Raw genomic sequence first — 18,352 nt, forward strand, 5'->3', positions numbered from 1 at the left:
TCGCAAGTTCCAAAAGTTGAGCACACTTCTGCCTCCAAAGTTACAGGAGGTCCGAAAGTTGTCGCCAACGAGCCAAAATCGCAGACAGAAGACTGAGCAGCAATTAAAAAATTGTAGCTAACTGCCGGCCACTTACGCACACGTAGTTAAAGTCGTGAAAAGCATAAGGTGATTAATTTTCCACACAAGAAAGAAAAAAGAACGAAGAAGATTTGAATAGCGTACTTAAACGAGAGCTGGTAGAAATTTTCAAGACTTGATTAAGTCATCGTAGATATGCAAAACATCACCGGTCTCTGGTACTCGTACTCGTTTACCTGCCAGGGTCGTCAGGTGTGATTGTTTTTGTTATTCTCGCTTCATTCGATTCGCTAGAGAATCGGAGAGAAAGAGCATATGAGTCGCACGCGTTTCTACTTTAAACGATGACGTAGCCAAGGCGACAGAAATAGCCAGACCCAAATGCTTATCGTCGTCGCTGAGGGAATGATTACATTCCTACTGCCGCCACAATTGATCAAACTATTTTTCGCAAATGTTTTCGTGAATTTTGCGATTTGTTTTATACACACTCTCGTTTCGTTTTGGAGCAACACGCGCCACTTTATACCAATACCATTCGCCTTTCACTTTCACTTGCGCTCGCCACGGCATTTCTAGCATATTTTGCCATTTAAATTAGAGCCGCGTACTAAATTTAAATCGTTAATTTGTACAAAATGGCAGCCGACTGAAAATAGCGTAGAGGAAAAATAATTTTCTAATTTTTTTTTTTTTTGCTCTTAGATTTATTTTGCTCGCCTGTCGGCGGCGGCGGCAATTCAAACCCAAACAAAATTGAGAACTCACTAGTTCGATATTTGTTGGCTGCGAAAAATGACGCCGAAATAATTCTGGCTAGTTTATAGACGAGTATCGTTTATTTCCGCTGCCCGATTTTCTCAGTTTCGGCGCAGCGCATTTAACAATTAAATTTGAAAATGTGTGTTCAGCCGACTTTTCGGCCAATTGGCCAAGAGCCAAATGTGAGTTGACTTGGCCTCATCTTCGCCAGCATTTCGCTACGCCACTCGGTGGCTGTAAAGGGCAACAAACGTTCCATTAACGAATCCGTCATTCCATGCCAAGTGCAATGGTTGGACATGAAAACAACGAACAAGTATGAACAACGAGATGCTTGAAGTATACCTCAAGCGCTTTTGCTTTGGGCCACCAGGGCGTATGAGTGATATGCGTCATATGCTGGAAATACGGAAAGGAAATACATACGATCCATGTTACTCATTGATTCATTGCGTTCACTGCAACGCCCCAATGACGTCAGCTTGTCTGCGGCCAAAATGCAAATTGAAAAAGCAAAAAAAAAAAAAACATAAATAAATGAGGGGAATATAGATTTAAACATGCGCCGCTTTTAAAAATACACCCAAGCTAAAACTATAACAAAAACAAGACATTTTGAAAGTGGTGCGTGTCCAAGAAGCGCTAGGGAATACATGTATTTAATTTTTTCTTTCTTTGGCGGCTTTTAAATGAAGAAAAGTTTCGCTCTTTGGCTCTCAATGGGATCAAGGCGATTTCGAATTATGAGAAATGTACGAAAATCTTTTTCGAATTTCGAAAAATTGCCGAGGCCCAAGCAAATGTGCTCGAGGCATTTCATTTAGAAAACTCTCTTGTAGTGAAACGGCAGCATTCATTTTTCACGGAAATCTTCGCAGCCTCGAGGCCAAAGCCCAGTGGATTTTACACACACAAATATATATATATAGCGATTTATATATATATGCGCAGCAAAAGAACATTGAAAACTTCAGAATATTTCAGCCTTTTGTGCCAGCAGAATAACTTTTAGCACCCCAAATATCTCTATAGATAGAGGTCTTTCAGATCTCTACGCGTGTACGGAATAGAACTTGGTCTACGCCATCAGGAACCGCGTGGTCTTCACACTGTCTCCCCAGCCACTGCATGCCATTGAATAACGTGCCCCTGAAACTTAAAAAACCGCTCTCTTCTTTTTCAGATTGAACGACACTCTGCGCGATAAGGAGCAACAGGTTAGCAAGGATCTCGAGGAGATCGAGCAAGTCTTCCGTCGCATCTCGCAGCTGCAGGACAAGCTAAACGCGCTTCACGAGCAACTGCAATCGGTTCACGTCTACGACGAGCACATAGCCCAAACGGAACAGCTCCTCATCACACTGAACAGCCAGGTGCAGCAGGCAGCCGAGGAGAGCAAATCACTGGTGGCCCAGACAACGGCCCACTACCAGGCCAAACAGAATCAGCTGCCCAGCGACATTGCCCAGGAGTTTACGGCTCTTGAGCTACTTGCCGAACGCGTCCAGGTGACCATGGAGACCAAAGAGAAGGATTTCAAGCGGGCCAAGACCGTGCGCACCGAATATATGGACGGTGTGGACGAGGTGCAGCGTTGGCTGCTCCAGGCAGAGGTGCAGGTGCAGGAGCGAAGCCTCACACCCACACAGATGAAGGAGCTGCTGCAGCGCATTAACCACGAGATAACCGCCATCTACGAACGCTTCACCCTGGTCAAGACCAACGGCCAGCTGATCATCGAGAACTGTCGCAACAGCGAGGAGAAGACGCTGGTGCAGACGACCATCGATCAGTTGGCCGCATCGCTGGCCCAGGTACGCGGCTGGCTGGACGAGAAGAAGCAGGCGGTGGGCGATAGTCTGGACGCGTGGACGAGGTTCATGAACCTCTACCAGATCGTGATGTCGTGGGCATCCGAGAAGCGCACCTTCATCGACCAGACCATCGAGCTGCGCACCCTGCCTGAGGCACGCAACAAACTGAACGACTATGTGACGGCTGTGAAGAGTATTAAACCGATTGTGAAGCATCTGAGCGAAATGGACAAGGAACTGGAGCACATTGGCCAAGTGACGACTGTGGGCGATCTCAAGGACAAACTGCAGGAGGCCGAGGATGCGAAGATATCCGTGGAAGCGGTGCTGCTAGAGAGGGTAAAGTGGCAATCCACCACCACCACCAGAGTGGAGCAATCTTTCGAGAATCCAACAATTATTTAACTATACTCTCCATATTCTATATTTTATCTTGTAGAACTCCCTGCTGCAAGAGGCCTGCGAGGAATGGGACCAATGTGAACGCAAGATTAAGGATATACGCTCCTGGCACGAAAAGACGAAGCAGGGACTGGACTCCTCGCAGCAGCAGAAGAAACCGCTGCGCGATCAGCTCGGCTTCTGTGAGAAGACCCTGGCCGATATCAATGTGCAGAAAACGAAACTGAGACTGTCCATCGAGAAACTGGAGGTGAGTATTGGGGGCGACGGCATGGCTAATCCCTGCTTACCATTTCGTTCACAGGTTCATTTCCGCAATGGCATGGGCGGTGATCCGCGCCTGAGCGAGAACGTCGATGATCTGGTGCGCGTGCTCGACGGCCTCGGCGAATTGGTCAAGGCCAAGTCGCAGAGCCTCGAGCAGACGCTGGCCCAGATCGACGTTTACCAGCAGCAGATGCAGTCCCTGCGCCAGCGCATCATCCAGGAGGAGCAGCAGCTCCGCCTGGTGATGGCGCCCACGTACTTGCCGCACGATCGCGAGCGCGCATTAGCCGAGCAACAGGTACGTACCGTCCAGACTTTGATAGATCTAGTTAGACCCCGTTAGCAAACAGCTAGCAGCTAGGAGTTCAATTCAGTTGTAGCAGATACATATGGCTCGGATCTCGTTAGTAAAGTCGGTTATGCAATATTGAAGTCCCACCCCTTGTGATATCTATCTCATTTCTTCATTGCTGTGAACGATCCTTCATCGCTATGAACAAACAGTTGACAGAACAACCAAACAAAGTTATTAACCCCATACCCGAATCTATAATATAAACTTGATTAATCTTTGGAAGCGTTTTGACCCCTACGCTTTACTGTGTGCGGGTAGGTCTGAAGAAAAACAGTTGCACGGTGGCTGCGTATTTAAGTTATTTTATTTAGTTTGTTTAAAAACAAATGAAACCAAGGCGCCTTATTATTTTCTTATTTTCATTTCATTCTATTTTGTTCGGCTAAATTCTATTACGTTTTTTTATTTTCGAATTCGTTTTGCGCCATTATACCTCACACAAATGCTCACACCAATCATCATTCATCATTTACATTTCATCCTTGTGTTTCCTTATGTTCAAACATCATACATCTCTCATTTACCAACCGTGCAGCTCACAATCTCAAAACTCATTGCTTTCACACCGCTCTCATTGGGCAAACTACCCACAAAATTATACCTCATCAATATCGGATCTTCAAGATCTTCAAGATCTTTAAGATTTCTCATCATTACCATTTGTCACGTGCCGAAAGCATTTTGAATGCCAGGGAAACAAATAAGTTCTTGCTGTCAAGTTTAGGTCACCCAGATGAGAAAGGCGAATTCCTCCTCCAGATAATCACACGTACTATTTTTAGAGCCACGCTGCTTGCCATTGTTTTTGTTGTTCATAAACAAAGTGATTATATTTAGAACCAGGTGGCCTAGCAGCAATAGGTTAAAATCAAGATTTCCCTAGTTTTTTAAATAGCTCGTAAATTTATTACTAAAATTTAACTTTACATTGCGAACTGCAATGTCGGCGGTAAGTGGCAATCTTAGAATTCAATTCAATTTGGGGCAGTAGCTAATTTTGATGATATTTGTTGGGGCAGCTCTTGCTACGAGAACTTTTTGATTTCCCCTCACCTGACCTCTCACACACATACACACACACCCAAGAGAAAGTACAGTCATCACATCGCATTTAAGTCGTCACATCTTATGGCACATTATGACACATTAAGCTTTGGCCTAGACATTTAAACAATACTTTTGATTTGATTTTATTCACTTTTTATTTTAGTTTTATTTGATTTATTCATTTAGTCAGCTTAGCCAAGCAATCATAATATTCTTCACCAAGCAGCTCTCTTTTTCTCTATAAATCTTTCTATATCTTTCTGGTATTGTAATAGCGAAAGTCGGTTAATATTTAATTATGGTTACGGTTATAATTTGATTTGGTATTTTATTTTTGACAATTGTATTTCTTTTTATCTTTTCTCTACGTAACTTTTGTTGAATATAAACAAAAAACCTGGTGTCGTTGCGCTGAAAACAATCGAAAAACAAACATGCAAAAATTATTAAACACACTTCATAAACATTGTTCTTACTAATCGTATATTAAACCAATTACAACTTATCTTGGGCTTTGCTCGCTTGCTTGTTACGCTACTTACAAAACGGTGACTAATATTCAAATCTGCCCCATTCCGATTTAACCTTTAACCCCATCGAATAACAACCCCTTATCACACACACACACATATATATAAACACACATGGGTACTGCTTACTTCTTCTAATAAATCGAAATATCGAACATGGTGAATGGTCGCTTTTCCTGTATCTATCCCACATGGCGTATGATGTGCTCGCTGTCTTTGAAATACCATAAACGAATCTCAATATATATGCTGACATCTCTTGTATTTCTTCTCTATATATATACAAATATATATCTCTGCTCTCACGCCAACCATTCGAACTCTTTCAAAAACATGCACCATCTATACCCTATATATGAACAATAGGCATGCCGGGAACGTGTCAAAAATCTGCATTCGAAAATAACTGCACGTAATGAGCGCATCAAGTTGTTAATACATCGCGGCACGCCGGACGATGCCAAGCTAGAGATTTAGGACGCCACAACCTTAACCATAAGATAAAGCCAATCTAGGACTAGATCAAAGCCAAAGCAGCCACCCCGGCGTCTTCCGTTTGTCCCTGCCACCGATCTCCTTCTCCCAGGAACGGTGGCTACGGCACAACTGTCAACTGCCGTCACTACTCTAATCAATGAAACATGACCCGTGTTTAAGAATTTACTATTATCTATATATACATACATATATACTATTTTAAAGAATAAATTAAATGACCGAATTATATTTTTAAAACGCAAGCCCCATTCGAGTATAATTTATGAGGGAGTTAGGATTGTAACTTTTTTACTCTTAGGTAGCTTAGCCTTGTGTCCCCATTTTTCAAACCCCTGCAATCATATCAAAGCTAACGTTTTTGGCAAATCTTCCCCCCATCTCTCCCACTTTCTCTCACTCTGATACGTGAACCGTGATGATGAACAATTAGGCAATGCGGGAATCAATCGATGGCATGCAGCAAGTCTACGATGCGACCGCTCGAAAGTCCTATGCGCTGGATCCCCATTCAGTGGTGACCACTTCATCGACTGTCTCGTTGCTTATGAAGCCAACGGCGGCAGTAGGTCTAACCTATGCTGAAGTGCTGTCGGGACATGCGAGTCCGGTAAGCAGCGGTAATGAATCGGTAACCAATTCCCGACCAGAACGAGACCCCTCCACGACGACAACCACAACGACAACACGGCAGCAACAATCGAACGATACTCAGAATCGGACCACTATTACAACCATTAAGACTACCACAACTACGACTACGACTTCGAGAAGTACGCACGGGGATGACGATCAAAGCCAGGAGAGACAAGAGCTCAATGGCGGTGGCAGCACCATACCCACAGCAAACTATAAGCGCACCCAACAGGTCACACCACCCAGCGAGAATACCTCAAACACGGTTCCTAACACAGCTACGACAACGACAACCAATCCCAACACCCAGTTCATCGAAAGCGAACAGAGACACCAGCATCACCACGCGAAAACGGGTAAGAAGCTTCAGGCACCGCGGCCAGAACGCCGTGGACGATCTCCCAGACGCCGACCTCAACAGCAGAAACCAGTGGAATCATCTCAACAACCCTCGATCGAAATTCAATTGGAGCCACAGCAACCACAAGAACAGGAGCAACTCTTCTTGCCAGCTGATGACCGAACTAGATCCCGCAGCCCCATGTGGGTACCAGGATCGACTTCCTACGCTGAGGTTCTTCGCGGACTGGAGCTGGAGCGGATCAGGGCCGAACAGCAGGCCGCCCAGGCAGTTCAGGGACGTTCCGATCTGACCATTCAGGATGTTGTGGACGCTAGCGCAGAGGTTGTAGGCATTACTTACATACCCCAACCAGATCCAGAGCCCATCAAAGAAGCGCAGCAACAGCCACCACAACTGGAACAGTATATCACCGAAACGAGCACATTACTTGACTACTCTACTCCCCAGCAACAGGAACAGAAGCCCCCACTTAATTACGAAGTCCCAATGACTGCCGAAGAGATTGCAGCCACCTACTTGCAGCCCGATCCGCAGTTGTATCAGACGATGTACGAAAACGTGGCCGATAGCGGTCAGTGGGGTTATGTCACGGGTTCGGCGACGGATCCACAGCAGCAGCAGGCTCCACAGAACTACTACGAGCAGATAATGCAGATGCAGCAGTATCCCATACAGTATCAACAGGTGGCTGTCCCACCTGCCACTACGCAATATCAGCTTTTACAAGGTTACTATCAGCCGGTGGCTCAGACGGAGGCCTATTCCACGGTGTATCCGGCGGAACAAAATCAAATCTATTACGCACCGCAAACGACGGAGTACTCACAGGAATATTCACAGCAGCAGCAGGAGCAGCAAGTCGAGCCTATGCTTGAATACCAGCAGGAAACAGTGGATCAGACATATCTGCTTGATCCATATCGCGTGGAGAGCACTCTGCCCTCGACGACCGGCAACAGCGTGCTGGATCGCGTTGTTACCACACTGGCATCGATCGTTCAACAGAGTGCTGAGCCCCTGACCACCAGCACCCAGCAAATCGAACCTCTTGCTACTGTGGTCCAGAGCGAGCCGTACTATATTGAAGAGCATGTTCAAATGCTGCGACCCGTGGAGCCGCAGGAACTTGAGCTGGACGAACCGCGACCTGATATCACATTTGGTCAGTTTGACGTTGATGCTATTGAAACCATACCATTGGATGAACCACAAGCTCCACAGACCCAAGTCGAAACACAGTCGCAAGTCCGTACTCAACAAACTATTACGACAACCACCTATGTAACAGAGACTTCAACTGTCTCCGAACAGACACAGCAGACTCAGGAAGTCATCGCGATACCAGATATCCCACAAATCCCCACGGAAGAGCCCACAAATATTGTGGTGCACCCCCAGCCTCAGAGGCGAAGCAACCAACAGGTCCGGCCCCAGGACATTAGCACAGGCAGCACTTACGCCGAAGTCCTCTTCGGTCTCCACCACAAAGAACATCCAGTTTTCCAGCCATCCAGTCAGCAACCGACCCCAGTGCGCCTCACGTCCTCGCCGCCTTTGCAACGCAGAGCAGAACAGGCTGGTACTATCAGTACCACTGCTTTTACCAGTAAGACTACCCAACCAGGCCGACATGTCGAGAAATCGTCGACATGGGAACACAAGAATGACAATGTGGACTCACGAAACTCGCGAAGTAAGAGAGTGAGGCACGAAGCTCAACCGGAACCACTACCGATTAAACAGAGTACCAGGAAAGACGGTAGGACGGTTAGGAAACCCCAGTCCCCGGATACAAATGGTGTTGCCTCGGTCGAAACCAAAGTTGTTGTGGATGCTCCAGCTCCCAATCCTGTAGTTGAAGAGACTTCAAAGCCTGAGCCAAAGCCCAGAAAATCGAAAAAGTCTAAGAAGACTACTGATAATGTGGTTGAATCAGCCGTCGCTATTTCAGTGCCATCTAAGAAAGATACGCAATCGGTTCTTCCCTCTGTAGAGAAAAAGGAAACTGTGGTCGAAAAATCTGTGATAAAGAAAACCGTTGAGCCATCCGTTGAGCCAGTAGAACCAGTTCCAGCTCCCTCGAAGAGAGAGAAGAAGCAAAAGCTGGTCAAGGAAAAGGAAACTCCTCAGTCAGATGTACCGGTTGTTGAAGTGGCACCAGTCGCTCCAACCAGAAAAGAGAAGAAACAAGTCAAGACAGTTGTTAAGGATGTTGAAACCACCATTAGGAATGAACCATCGATTGAAAAGGAGACTGCTAAGCCAGCTGAAGTTCCAAAGACACAAATAAAGCAAACGAAAACTATGGTCGAGACGGTAGTTGAAAAGAAAGTTCTCCAACCAGTCCTTACTGAGGACGTAGAGTTAGAAAAGCCTCCAACACCGACAGCGCCTTCGAAGAAGGACAAGAAAAAGAACAAGACAGTTGTTGAGCAAGAAGTGATTAGGAAGCCAATTGAGACTGTTATTGAAAAGGAGGTAGTAACGCCAACTGTGATTGAAACAACCGATGTTTCTCAAGTAAAGGAACAACCAGCTTCTCCTACTTCTTCGAAAAAGGAAAAGAAACAGTCCAAAAAAGTTGTTGAGACCTCTGTCATTGTCACAGAAAATGTGGAACCGGCTGTTCAGCTAGAGGCTGCTCCCGCAGTGTCCACAAAGAAGGACAAAAAACGGGCTAAGAAGGAACCTAAGGAAGATATTGAAGTTTCTTTGACATCGGAACCGTTAGTTTCTGTTCAGGAAACCGTTGAAAGAGTTGAAACCTTATCCGAAACAATTCCTGAATCAAAATTAGAAGAAGAAAAGGTGACAATTCAATATGAAAATGGTTTTTCAGATTTAGCACCTACAACAACCAACACTGTAACCGAGGATTTGGCATCTTCGATAGAAGTTGCACCCACCAATATAACTGAGACCATTATCGAAGGCGAGCCCACGGTTACCACATCGACCAATACCATCTCAACGGAAAGTGGAACTACAACTATCACAACGCGAACAATAACCAAGCATATTACCAAGCGCATAGTGAAGCGTATTGTGGATGGTAAGGAGGAGATAGTTGAGGAAGACGTCATTGATGATTTGCCGGAAGAGAACATATGCGTGGAGCAGTACAATCTACCAACAATCGAAACTACCACCAATGAGGTGCCCATCGATGTGACAGGATTCGCTACAAGCCAGGATACCATCGTGCAGCAGGGATCGATAACTAAGACCGTTATTACCAAGACAAAGCGCATCCTGAAGCGCATCACCGAAGACGGAGAGGAAATAGTTGAGGAGGTCTTTGAGGATGAACCCGAGGTGGAGCGCGACATTACACTACTGCCAACTACAGTGGTGACTTCGTTGGATGTCATTAAGGATGTCGCCCATAATGTGGTCGAGGAAGTTATTAAACAAGCTGAGGAAATATCGCAACCTGAATTGCAAGAATTGATCGTGGAAAAGCCTGCTAAGGTAGAAAGTCCCGCTGAACCAGAAGTTTCCAGCGAAGTTGTTGTTGAGCAAGAACAAAATAAGCCACAGAAGCCTTCGAGAAAGGACAAGAAGAAGCAAAAGGAGACCAAACCTGAAACTGTAATCGAAACGAAGATTGTTGAAACTGTCAAGCCGCAACAAGAAATCGCAGAACCCCAACAAGAAATCACAGAGCCCCTGAACACAACAAGTGCAATTACAACGGATAATAATCAAACCCTTTCGTCGGAGCAAACAACTGTCAGCGATGATAGCGGCCTCATTAAGACTACAGTTATTCGTACAACCAAAATCGTAAAGAAAATCTCAAACAATCAGCAGGAAAGTCAGGAGATGACCTCTTCCACCTATTCAGATGCACCCTCGTCTTTGGAATCTTACGATTTGGCGGAGGAAGCAAAAGAACCAGCCAAGATTGAAAAATCAGAGTCGAACAGCCGCGAAATTAGCGATGAGGGCGTGGTTAAAACCACTAAAACCACAACTACCAAAACAATCATAACTCCCAAGGTAGAAGAAGTCAAAGAGGAACCAGCATTGGAAGTGACATCCACTGTGTCGCCTCCAATTGATACTGAGTCTGAGGAGGGTGGCGTAATAAAAACCACTATTGTGCGTACCACCAAAATTGTCAAGAAGATTTCCAATGAGACCGAAAATGTCAGCGAGACAAGCAGTGAACCCGAGGTATCTCTACCAATTGTGGAAACAGTCATTCAAGATGCACCTGTAGTAGCTGAATCGGTTACAACCGAGTCGAATAGCGAGGGTATAACCAAGACCACAACGACGCGGACTACAAAGGCTGTGGCCAAGACTGTCAACGAAAATGAACGAGAAATCCTTAATCTACCGGATGTTCCTGTTGGCCCTATTGACCCAGAGAGTACAACCGTTTTGGGTGTAATTGAAACCGTCGAACTGCCAGAAGTTCCGGAGGTCCCTATTGGAGTCGAGGACAAGCTTCTAGTCACGGCAACATCTACTAAACGTTCCCAGGCTAGTCAAGAAAAGTCAAAAATTTTGGACTTTATTAGCGCTGAACAGAATGCGACTGATAAATATACAGCGCCTGTGAAAACCGTCAAGGAGGTTCCAGTTATCGAGGAGCTTGAGAACAGTTATCCGATTGAAGAAAGTACGGCCTCTGAGCCAGAATCTTCAGGTGTTGGGGATGTTGTCAAGACCACAATTGTTCGAACAACGAAAATTGTTAAAAAGGTAACCCAAAACACGGAACAGAGCGTCAATGTGATCATCGATGCTCCTGAGCCGGAGACTGAAAACACGGAACCAGAAGAGCCTGTTGAGGAGGCTAGTGGTGGTGTGACTAAGACAACAACTGTGCGTACTACGAAGATCGTGAAGAAGCTGAATGAAGATGGAGAAACAACCACGGAGGAGACCAGCACTGCCAGTGACCCAGTGACAGTGCGCGAAGCTTCGCCAGCTTTTTCGGAAGTTCCGAGCGATACTTCAACCACATCTAGCCAAATCGATGGTGCAATTATCAAAACTACGACGATTCGCACGATGCGCATTACAAAGAGGGTTTCCAATGACGGACGTATTCACCTTACGGAAAGCGAGAACCCAAGTGATGTAATCGTGACTTCTAGCATCGAAATGCCCGACCAACGACCAATTAGTCCACTTATATCGTCGAGGTCATCCTCCCCTGCTGTGACGCCTAGTTCCGAACTCAAGCTAGATAATTTGGGTGCAAATATTCAGTTAGGATTGAAAGACAGTCCGACCGGGGTCAAGGTTATTGGCATCGAAACCAGCACAGAGAACTTGCCAAAGCTTTCTGAACAGCAGTTCGCTACAAGCAAGACTAATGGGGACATTAACGAGACGGATAGCATTACCACTACTACGACGACTACCAAGAATACGATACTTACGACTACGCAACGACGAAGCTTCGAAACCGAAGATGGCACAAATGTTCTTTTCGTGGGAGAAGGCATTGACGGTGCATATCCACCGGGCACAGTTCAAAAGATTTCCCTTATTACCCATGAAGAGAAGCTGAAGACACCTATTGTGAAAATGCATCTTGATTTTCCGGAGGTTAGTCTTCGGGTGACCGAGACTGTGACTGAAAATGTGGAATCCCTGCAAAGAACAGCCGAAAGTAGTGAAAATTCCGTGATTGAAGTAGTTGAATTGTCCAAATCTGAAGTTCCAGAAGCAATAGAATTAAAGCCAGCTCCCGTTGATGATCATTCTACCAATTTAGACGAACTAGTCAAGATCCCAGAAGCGACCCCAACAGTTTTACCCGAAAGTAATCCTGCAGAACTAAGCCCTGAAGAACAGAAGCTTTTCGAGGATATTCAGAAGAAATTGTCTAAGAAAGATAAGAAGAAGCGCCCCGCCATTCCAGAAGAATTTATTAAGCAAGAAACGGTTCAGGTTATTCTAGAAGAAAGCAAAGGTAATGATGCTCCTAATGTTGTCCCTGTAGTTGAAGAACTAACTGATGTCGCTGAACCCTTAGTTAAGCAGGACCCTGTTGCCCCGACTGTAAAAGTAGAAATAGTTTCCGAAGCTCCACTTGTTTCCACCACTGATGACGGCGAGGTAGATACTAAGCCGATCCCTGTTCCAGAGTCAGAGAAACTGCTCAACATTTCTGAAGACTCGTCCCTAATCTCAACCTCTAAGTTAATCGAGCAAATCAATTCAGAAATTCTTTACCACGAGTCTATAGTAGAAGTTGTCCCTGTTTCTACCCAAGAAGAAGTGCAAGTAGAAAATCCATGTGAAACTCAATCAAGTCCTGCTCCTACTAATATCGCTAATGAAATTGTTCCTGATAAACCAAGCGCATTAATTACTGAAGCATTTGTGGCTAACACGGTAAGCACTTTAAGTATAATCACTAATATTGAGAAACTTTCACCTTTAAACAAAATATTTGAAATTCCCAAATTTGACATATCCAAATTTACTATTGCTGAGGGTAATTATCACATTATAAATTCTAAAGCTAAAGCAATTGAGAAGTTAAGTCCTACCGAACCTGATCCTGTATCGCCACCAAAGTCGGTAAGCTTCGACATTGACACCGAAACAAAAGTGGAATCTACCGTCACCGACGTGGGTTCAACAACAACACAGGTTTCCAATGTAGACCAACAAAAAGATAATATTCCAGCTATATACCACTTCGAGATTCCCAAATTTGACATACTGTCCCTTAGTAAGGCGGAAAGCAGACAGAGAACTCTACAAGCTTACGAGCTTCAGGAAGCTCCAGTTCAAGACAAATCCGAAACCATTACATCTGCCACTAAAACAGAAAATGCGAAGTACTCCAGCGAAACTTATATTCCTGAGGATCCCCAGAAACCCGAACCAGTTCCTGAGCCTCAAAATGAGGAATCTGTAACAGAAGAATTCGTCAAGCCAATAATTAAAGCTCCACTTGAAGATGAAAGCTTTATAACTGAGACCACAACAACAATAACGACCGAGTCTGTGAGCAATACTTCTATTCCTCAGACACTAAATGAAGTAACTGTTGTCGAAGAAGTAGTCGAGGTTAAGCCAATTGTTGGACAGGAACCAGTTCCTGAGCCACTGAAGGAAGAAACTCCTTTGAAAGAAGAAGTCGAGGATAAGCCAATTGTTGAAGTTTCTGTTAACGACGAATCCAAGACCATTACAACAGTTACGACCACGACAACAACTACCGAAACCATAAGCGAAGTACCTATTTCCGAGGAACCCAAGAAGGTAGTAGAACCGGAGAAGAAACCTGAAGAACCGAAAAAACCAGCATATGCCGGTCTTCCCGTCGATGACTCTTCTAGCTCGTGGATGGATGTCTTGGATGAGCCCATGAACTTCTCTGACGACGAAGAGGAACCAGTTCCTGAGCCACTGAAGGAAGAAACTCCTGTGGAAGAAGTAGTCGAGGATAAGCCAATTGTTGATGTTTCTGTTAACGACGAATCCAAGACCATTACAACAGTTACGACCACGACAACAACTACCGAAACCATAAGCGAAGTACCTATTTCCGAGGAACCCAAGAAGGTAGTAGAACCGGAGAAGAAACCTGAAGAACCGAAAAAACCAGCATATGCCGGTCTTCCCGTCGATGACTCTTCTAGCTCGTGGATGGATGTCTTGGATGAACCCATGAACTTCTCTGACGATGAAGAGGAACCAGTTTCTGAGCCACAAAAGGAAGAAACTATCGTCGAAAAAGTAGTAGAAGTGAAGCCAATTGTTAACAATTCGGTTGTGGACGAATCCAAGACCATTACATCAGTAACAACCACAACAGTAACTACCGAAAACATTGAAGTTCCTATTTCCGAGGAACCCAAGAAGGTAGTAGAACCGGAGAAGAAACCTGAAGAACCGAAAAAACCAGCATATGCCGGTCTTCCCGTCGATGACTCTTCTAGCTCGTGGATGGATGTCTTGGATGAACCCATGAACTTCTCTGACGATGAAGAGGAACCAGTTTCTGAGCCACAAAAGGAAGAAACTATCGTCGAAAAAGTAGTAGAAGTGAAGCCAATTGTTAACAATTCGGTTGTGGACGAATCCAAGACCATTACATCAGTAACAACCACAACAGTAACTACCGAAAACATTGAAGTTCCTATTTCCGAGGAACCCAAGAAGGTAGTAGAACCGGAGAAGAAACCTGAAGAACCGAAAAAACCAGCATATGCCGGTCTTCCCGTCGATGACTCTTCTAGCTCGTGGATGGATGTCTTGGATGAACCCATGAACTTCTCTGACGATGAAGAGGAACCAGTTTCTGAGCCACAAAAGGAAGAAACTATCGTCGAAAAAGTAGTAGAAGTGAAGCCCATTGTTGAAGCTTCTGTTGTGGACGAATCCAAGACCATTACAACAGTTACGACCACGACAACAACTACCGAAAACATTATTGAAGTTCCTATTTCCGAGGAACCCAAGAAGGTAGTAGAACCGGAGAAGAAACCTGAAGAACCGAAAAAACCAGCATATGCCGGTCTTCCCGTCGATGACTCTTCTAGCTCGTGGATGGATGTCTTGGATGAGCCCATGAACTTCTCTGACGACGAAGAGGAACCAGTTTCTGAGCCACTGAAGGAAGAAACTCTTGTGAAAGAAGTAGTCGAGGATAAGCCCATTGTTGAAGCTTCTTTTGTGGACGAATCCAAGAGCATTACAACAGTAACCACCACAACAGTATCTACCGAAAACATTATTGAAGTTCCTATTTCCGAGGAACCCAAGAAGGTAGTAGAACCGGAGAAGAAACCTGAAGAACCGAAAAAACCAGCATATGCCGGTCTTCCAGTCGATGACTCTTCTAGCTCGTGGATGGATGTCTTGGATGAGCCCATGAACTTCTCTGACGACGAAGAGGAACCAGTTCCTGAGCCACTGAAGGAAGAAACTCCTGTGAAAGAAGTAGTCGAGGATAAGCCCATTGTTGAAGCTTCTGTTGTGGACGAATCCAAGACCATTACAACAGTTACGACCACGACAACAACTACCGAAAACATTATTGAAGTTCCTATTTCCGAGGAACCCAAGAAGGTAGTAGAACCGGAGAAGAAACCTGAAGAACCGAAAAAACCAGCATATGCCGGTCTTCCAGTCGATGACTCTTCTAGCTCGTGGATGGATGTCTTGGATGAGCCCATGAACTTCTCTGACGACGAAGAGGAACCAGTTCCTGAGCCACTGAAGGAAGAAACTCCTGTGAAAGAAGTAGTCGAGGATAAGCCCATTGTTGAAGCTTCTGTTGTGGACGAATCCAAGACCATTACAACAGTTACGACCACGACAACAACTACCGAAAACATTATTGAAGTTCCTATTTCCGAGGAACCCAAGAAGGTAGTAGAACCGGAGAAGAAACCTGAAGAACCGAAAAAACCAGCATATGCCGGTCTTCCCGTCGATGACTCTTCTAGCTCGTGGATGGATGTCTTGGATGAGCCCATGAACTTCTCTGACGACGAAGAGGAACCAGTTTCTGAGCCACTGAAGGAAGAAACTCCAGTGGAAGAAGTTGTCGAAGATAAGCCAATTGTTGAAGTTTCTGTTGTGGACAAATCCAAGACCATTACAACAGTCACCACCACATCAACAACTACCGAAACCACTAATATTTTGGAAGAGAAGAATTCCCATCCCGCGCCCGCTGAACAGCAAATAATAAGTAATGTTGCAGATGAAGTCAGTCAATTGGAGAAGCCTCTAGAGGGGCCCATTGATACATGGTCCAGCGTTTTGGAGGACACCATTTCTAATACTGGAAACATTGGTTTTACCTCAACCTTATCGGCGGACGCACCTGAGTTTACTCCATCTTATTTGAGACATACCTTCTCCGACCAAACGCATACATTCCTTGCGAATGAAAGGATATACAACGAATTCATTCCCAGGAATAGGTCAGAACAAACAATTGTTCCACACCAAAAGCCTAAGAAGGCAAAGCCTTCAAAGCGACAGAACAAGAAGGTGGAAGTCCAAGAAAAAATTATTGATGTCCAGCCTGCTCAAGAAGTATGTATTGTTGAACCGGTACAAATTGTCGAAGAAGTGGAGAATGTTTGGAACAAGAACCGGGATGGTAAATCGTATGCTGACGTGCTACTCAACTCTGGAGTTACAGGTGACGTCCCATCAACTGAGTTACAAAAGGAAGACCCGCACAAAACAGCCATAGTCAATACTAAAGTCCAAGAGCGAAAGAAGAAATCGAAGCCAGAGAAGCGTCAGGCAGAAAAGGTTATTGAACTGTCCTCAGCAAGCACCGAAAGCGAAAAATCTAAGCCGAACAGCGACAGTGAGCAGTCTAAGCCTACGACAGAAAGTGAATTATCCAAACCAACGACAGAAAGTTCCAAAGAGCCGTCTTCCGATGAAAGGGATGTTTCCAGCACATCCGAGTTGACTTGGTCAGCCCTTGTGCGAAGACCCGGCGAATGGTCAGATGCAACCGTAATTAAAAAGCAGACTTCCCATACGGCTGTCACAACTAAAGAAACTCATTGCCAGAAAGAAAAGGAGGAGCCCAAGAAGACTCCAAAGGCGAAGAAGACAAAGAAGTCTAAGAAGCCCGTTGTAGATCCCGTCTCGACAACATCTGAGGACGAGCAGCCCGATACTGTACCCGAGGCTGTGCCCAAGGCTGTGCCCGAGACTATGCCCGAACCAGTAGAGGCAATGCCTGCACCAGTAGAGGCAAAACCGGAGCCTGAAGTTGTTCAGAAGCAAGAGAGTAGCAACGCCTTCTCCTGGGCCTCACTTGTAAAGAGACCAGGCGAATGGATTGACAACACTGTTACTCACATTAAAACCGCTGTCACCCCATTGTCTGATGTAAAAGAACCAACCAAAAAGGACAATAAAAAGCCACAAAAGCCTAAGAAACAGAAGGCAACCAAAAAACCAACTCCCGTTGCAGTGCCCGAAGATGAAGTAAGCAGTGAACCGTCTGAGGAAATAGTTGTGGAGTGTGAGGTAGAAGAGAAAGAAACTAAATCTATCAAAAACACAGAAAACTCCTTCTCTTGGGCGTCCCTGGTAAAGAAGCCTGGCGAATGGGTCGATGATATTGCATCGCGTAAAAAGCCAGTTGAAATCATACAAGAGGAGCCCAAGGAGGTCCATCCACGGAAGGAACGTAAAATTTCAAAACCTAAGCCAAAACCTCAGTCTGAAAACACCACCAAGCGTAATGACAAAAAGGAAACTCGTGAGCCCATAATTGTTCCTTCGACTTCAGAGGATAGTGATGTGGTTGAGGCAGTAGAGCCTACAGATGAAAATACAATTACTTGGGCTAAAATCGCCAGTCAAATTGATCATATGGCTGACTTGAAACCAAAGGCTAAACAGGAAACAAAGCCGAAACAAGGAGAAAGGATAAAAGAGCAAATAAGATCCGATCGAATTGAGAAACATCCAAAAGATCATGCTATATCTACAGATCTAAGTCAACAAAAGAACGAAGCTGGTCATTCCTGGTCATCTGTGGTTAGTCATCAAGTCACTGATTTTATTGAAGCTGAAAGTATCAAACCAGTTCCTAAAAAGTCTGTGAAGAAGTCGAGTGGCAATACCCAACCAA

The 18,352-nt window shown here is 45.1% G+C and overlaps 1 protein-coding gene across 9 annotated transcripts in view; it reads left to right on the plus strand.

Annotated features, from left to right (window-relative positions):
• Positions 1-18,352, plus strand: part of LOC117150514 (nesprin-1) — a 102,785-nt gene that overhangs the window by 49,585 nt on the left and 34,848 nt on the right. For 7 of the 9 annotated variants that reach the window (XM_033317497.1, XM_033317460.1, XM_033317469.1 and 4 more), the window contains 3 exons: positions 2,027-2,996; positions 3,097-3,309; positions 3,364-3,624. In XM_033317497.1, coding sequence (XP_033173388.1) covers positions 2,027-2,996; positions 3,097-3,309; positions 3,364-3,624 — 1,444 coding nt within the window. Of the gene's footprint in view, positions 1-2,026; positions 2,997-3,096; positions 3,310-3,363; positions 3,625-5,624; positions 5,999-6,186; positions 12,689-12,751; positions 13,819-14,121; positions 16,268-18,352 lie in introns of those variants that run through there. The other 2 variants (XM_033317430.1, XM_033317485.1) reach the window with 2 other exon arrangements.

Source organism: Drosophila mauritiana, chromosome 2L (genome assembly GCF_004382145.1).
Source record: "Drosophila mauritiana strain mau12 chromosome 2L, ASM438214v1, whole genome shotgun sequence".
Taxonomy (NCBI): Eukaryota; Metazoa; Arthropoda; class Insecta; order Diptera; family Drosophilidae; genus Drosophila; species Drosophila mauritiana.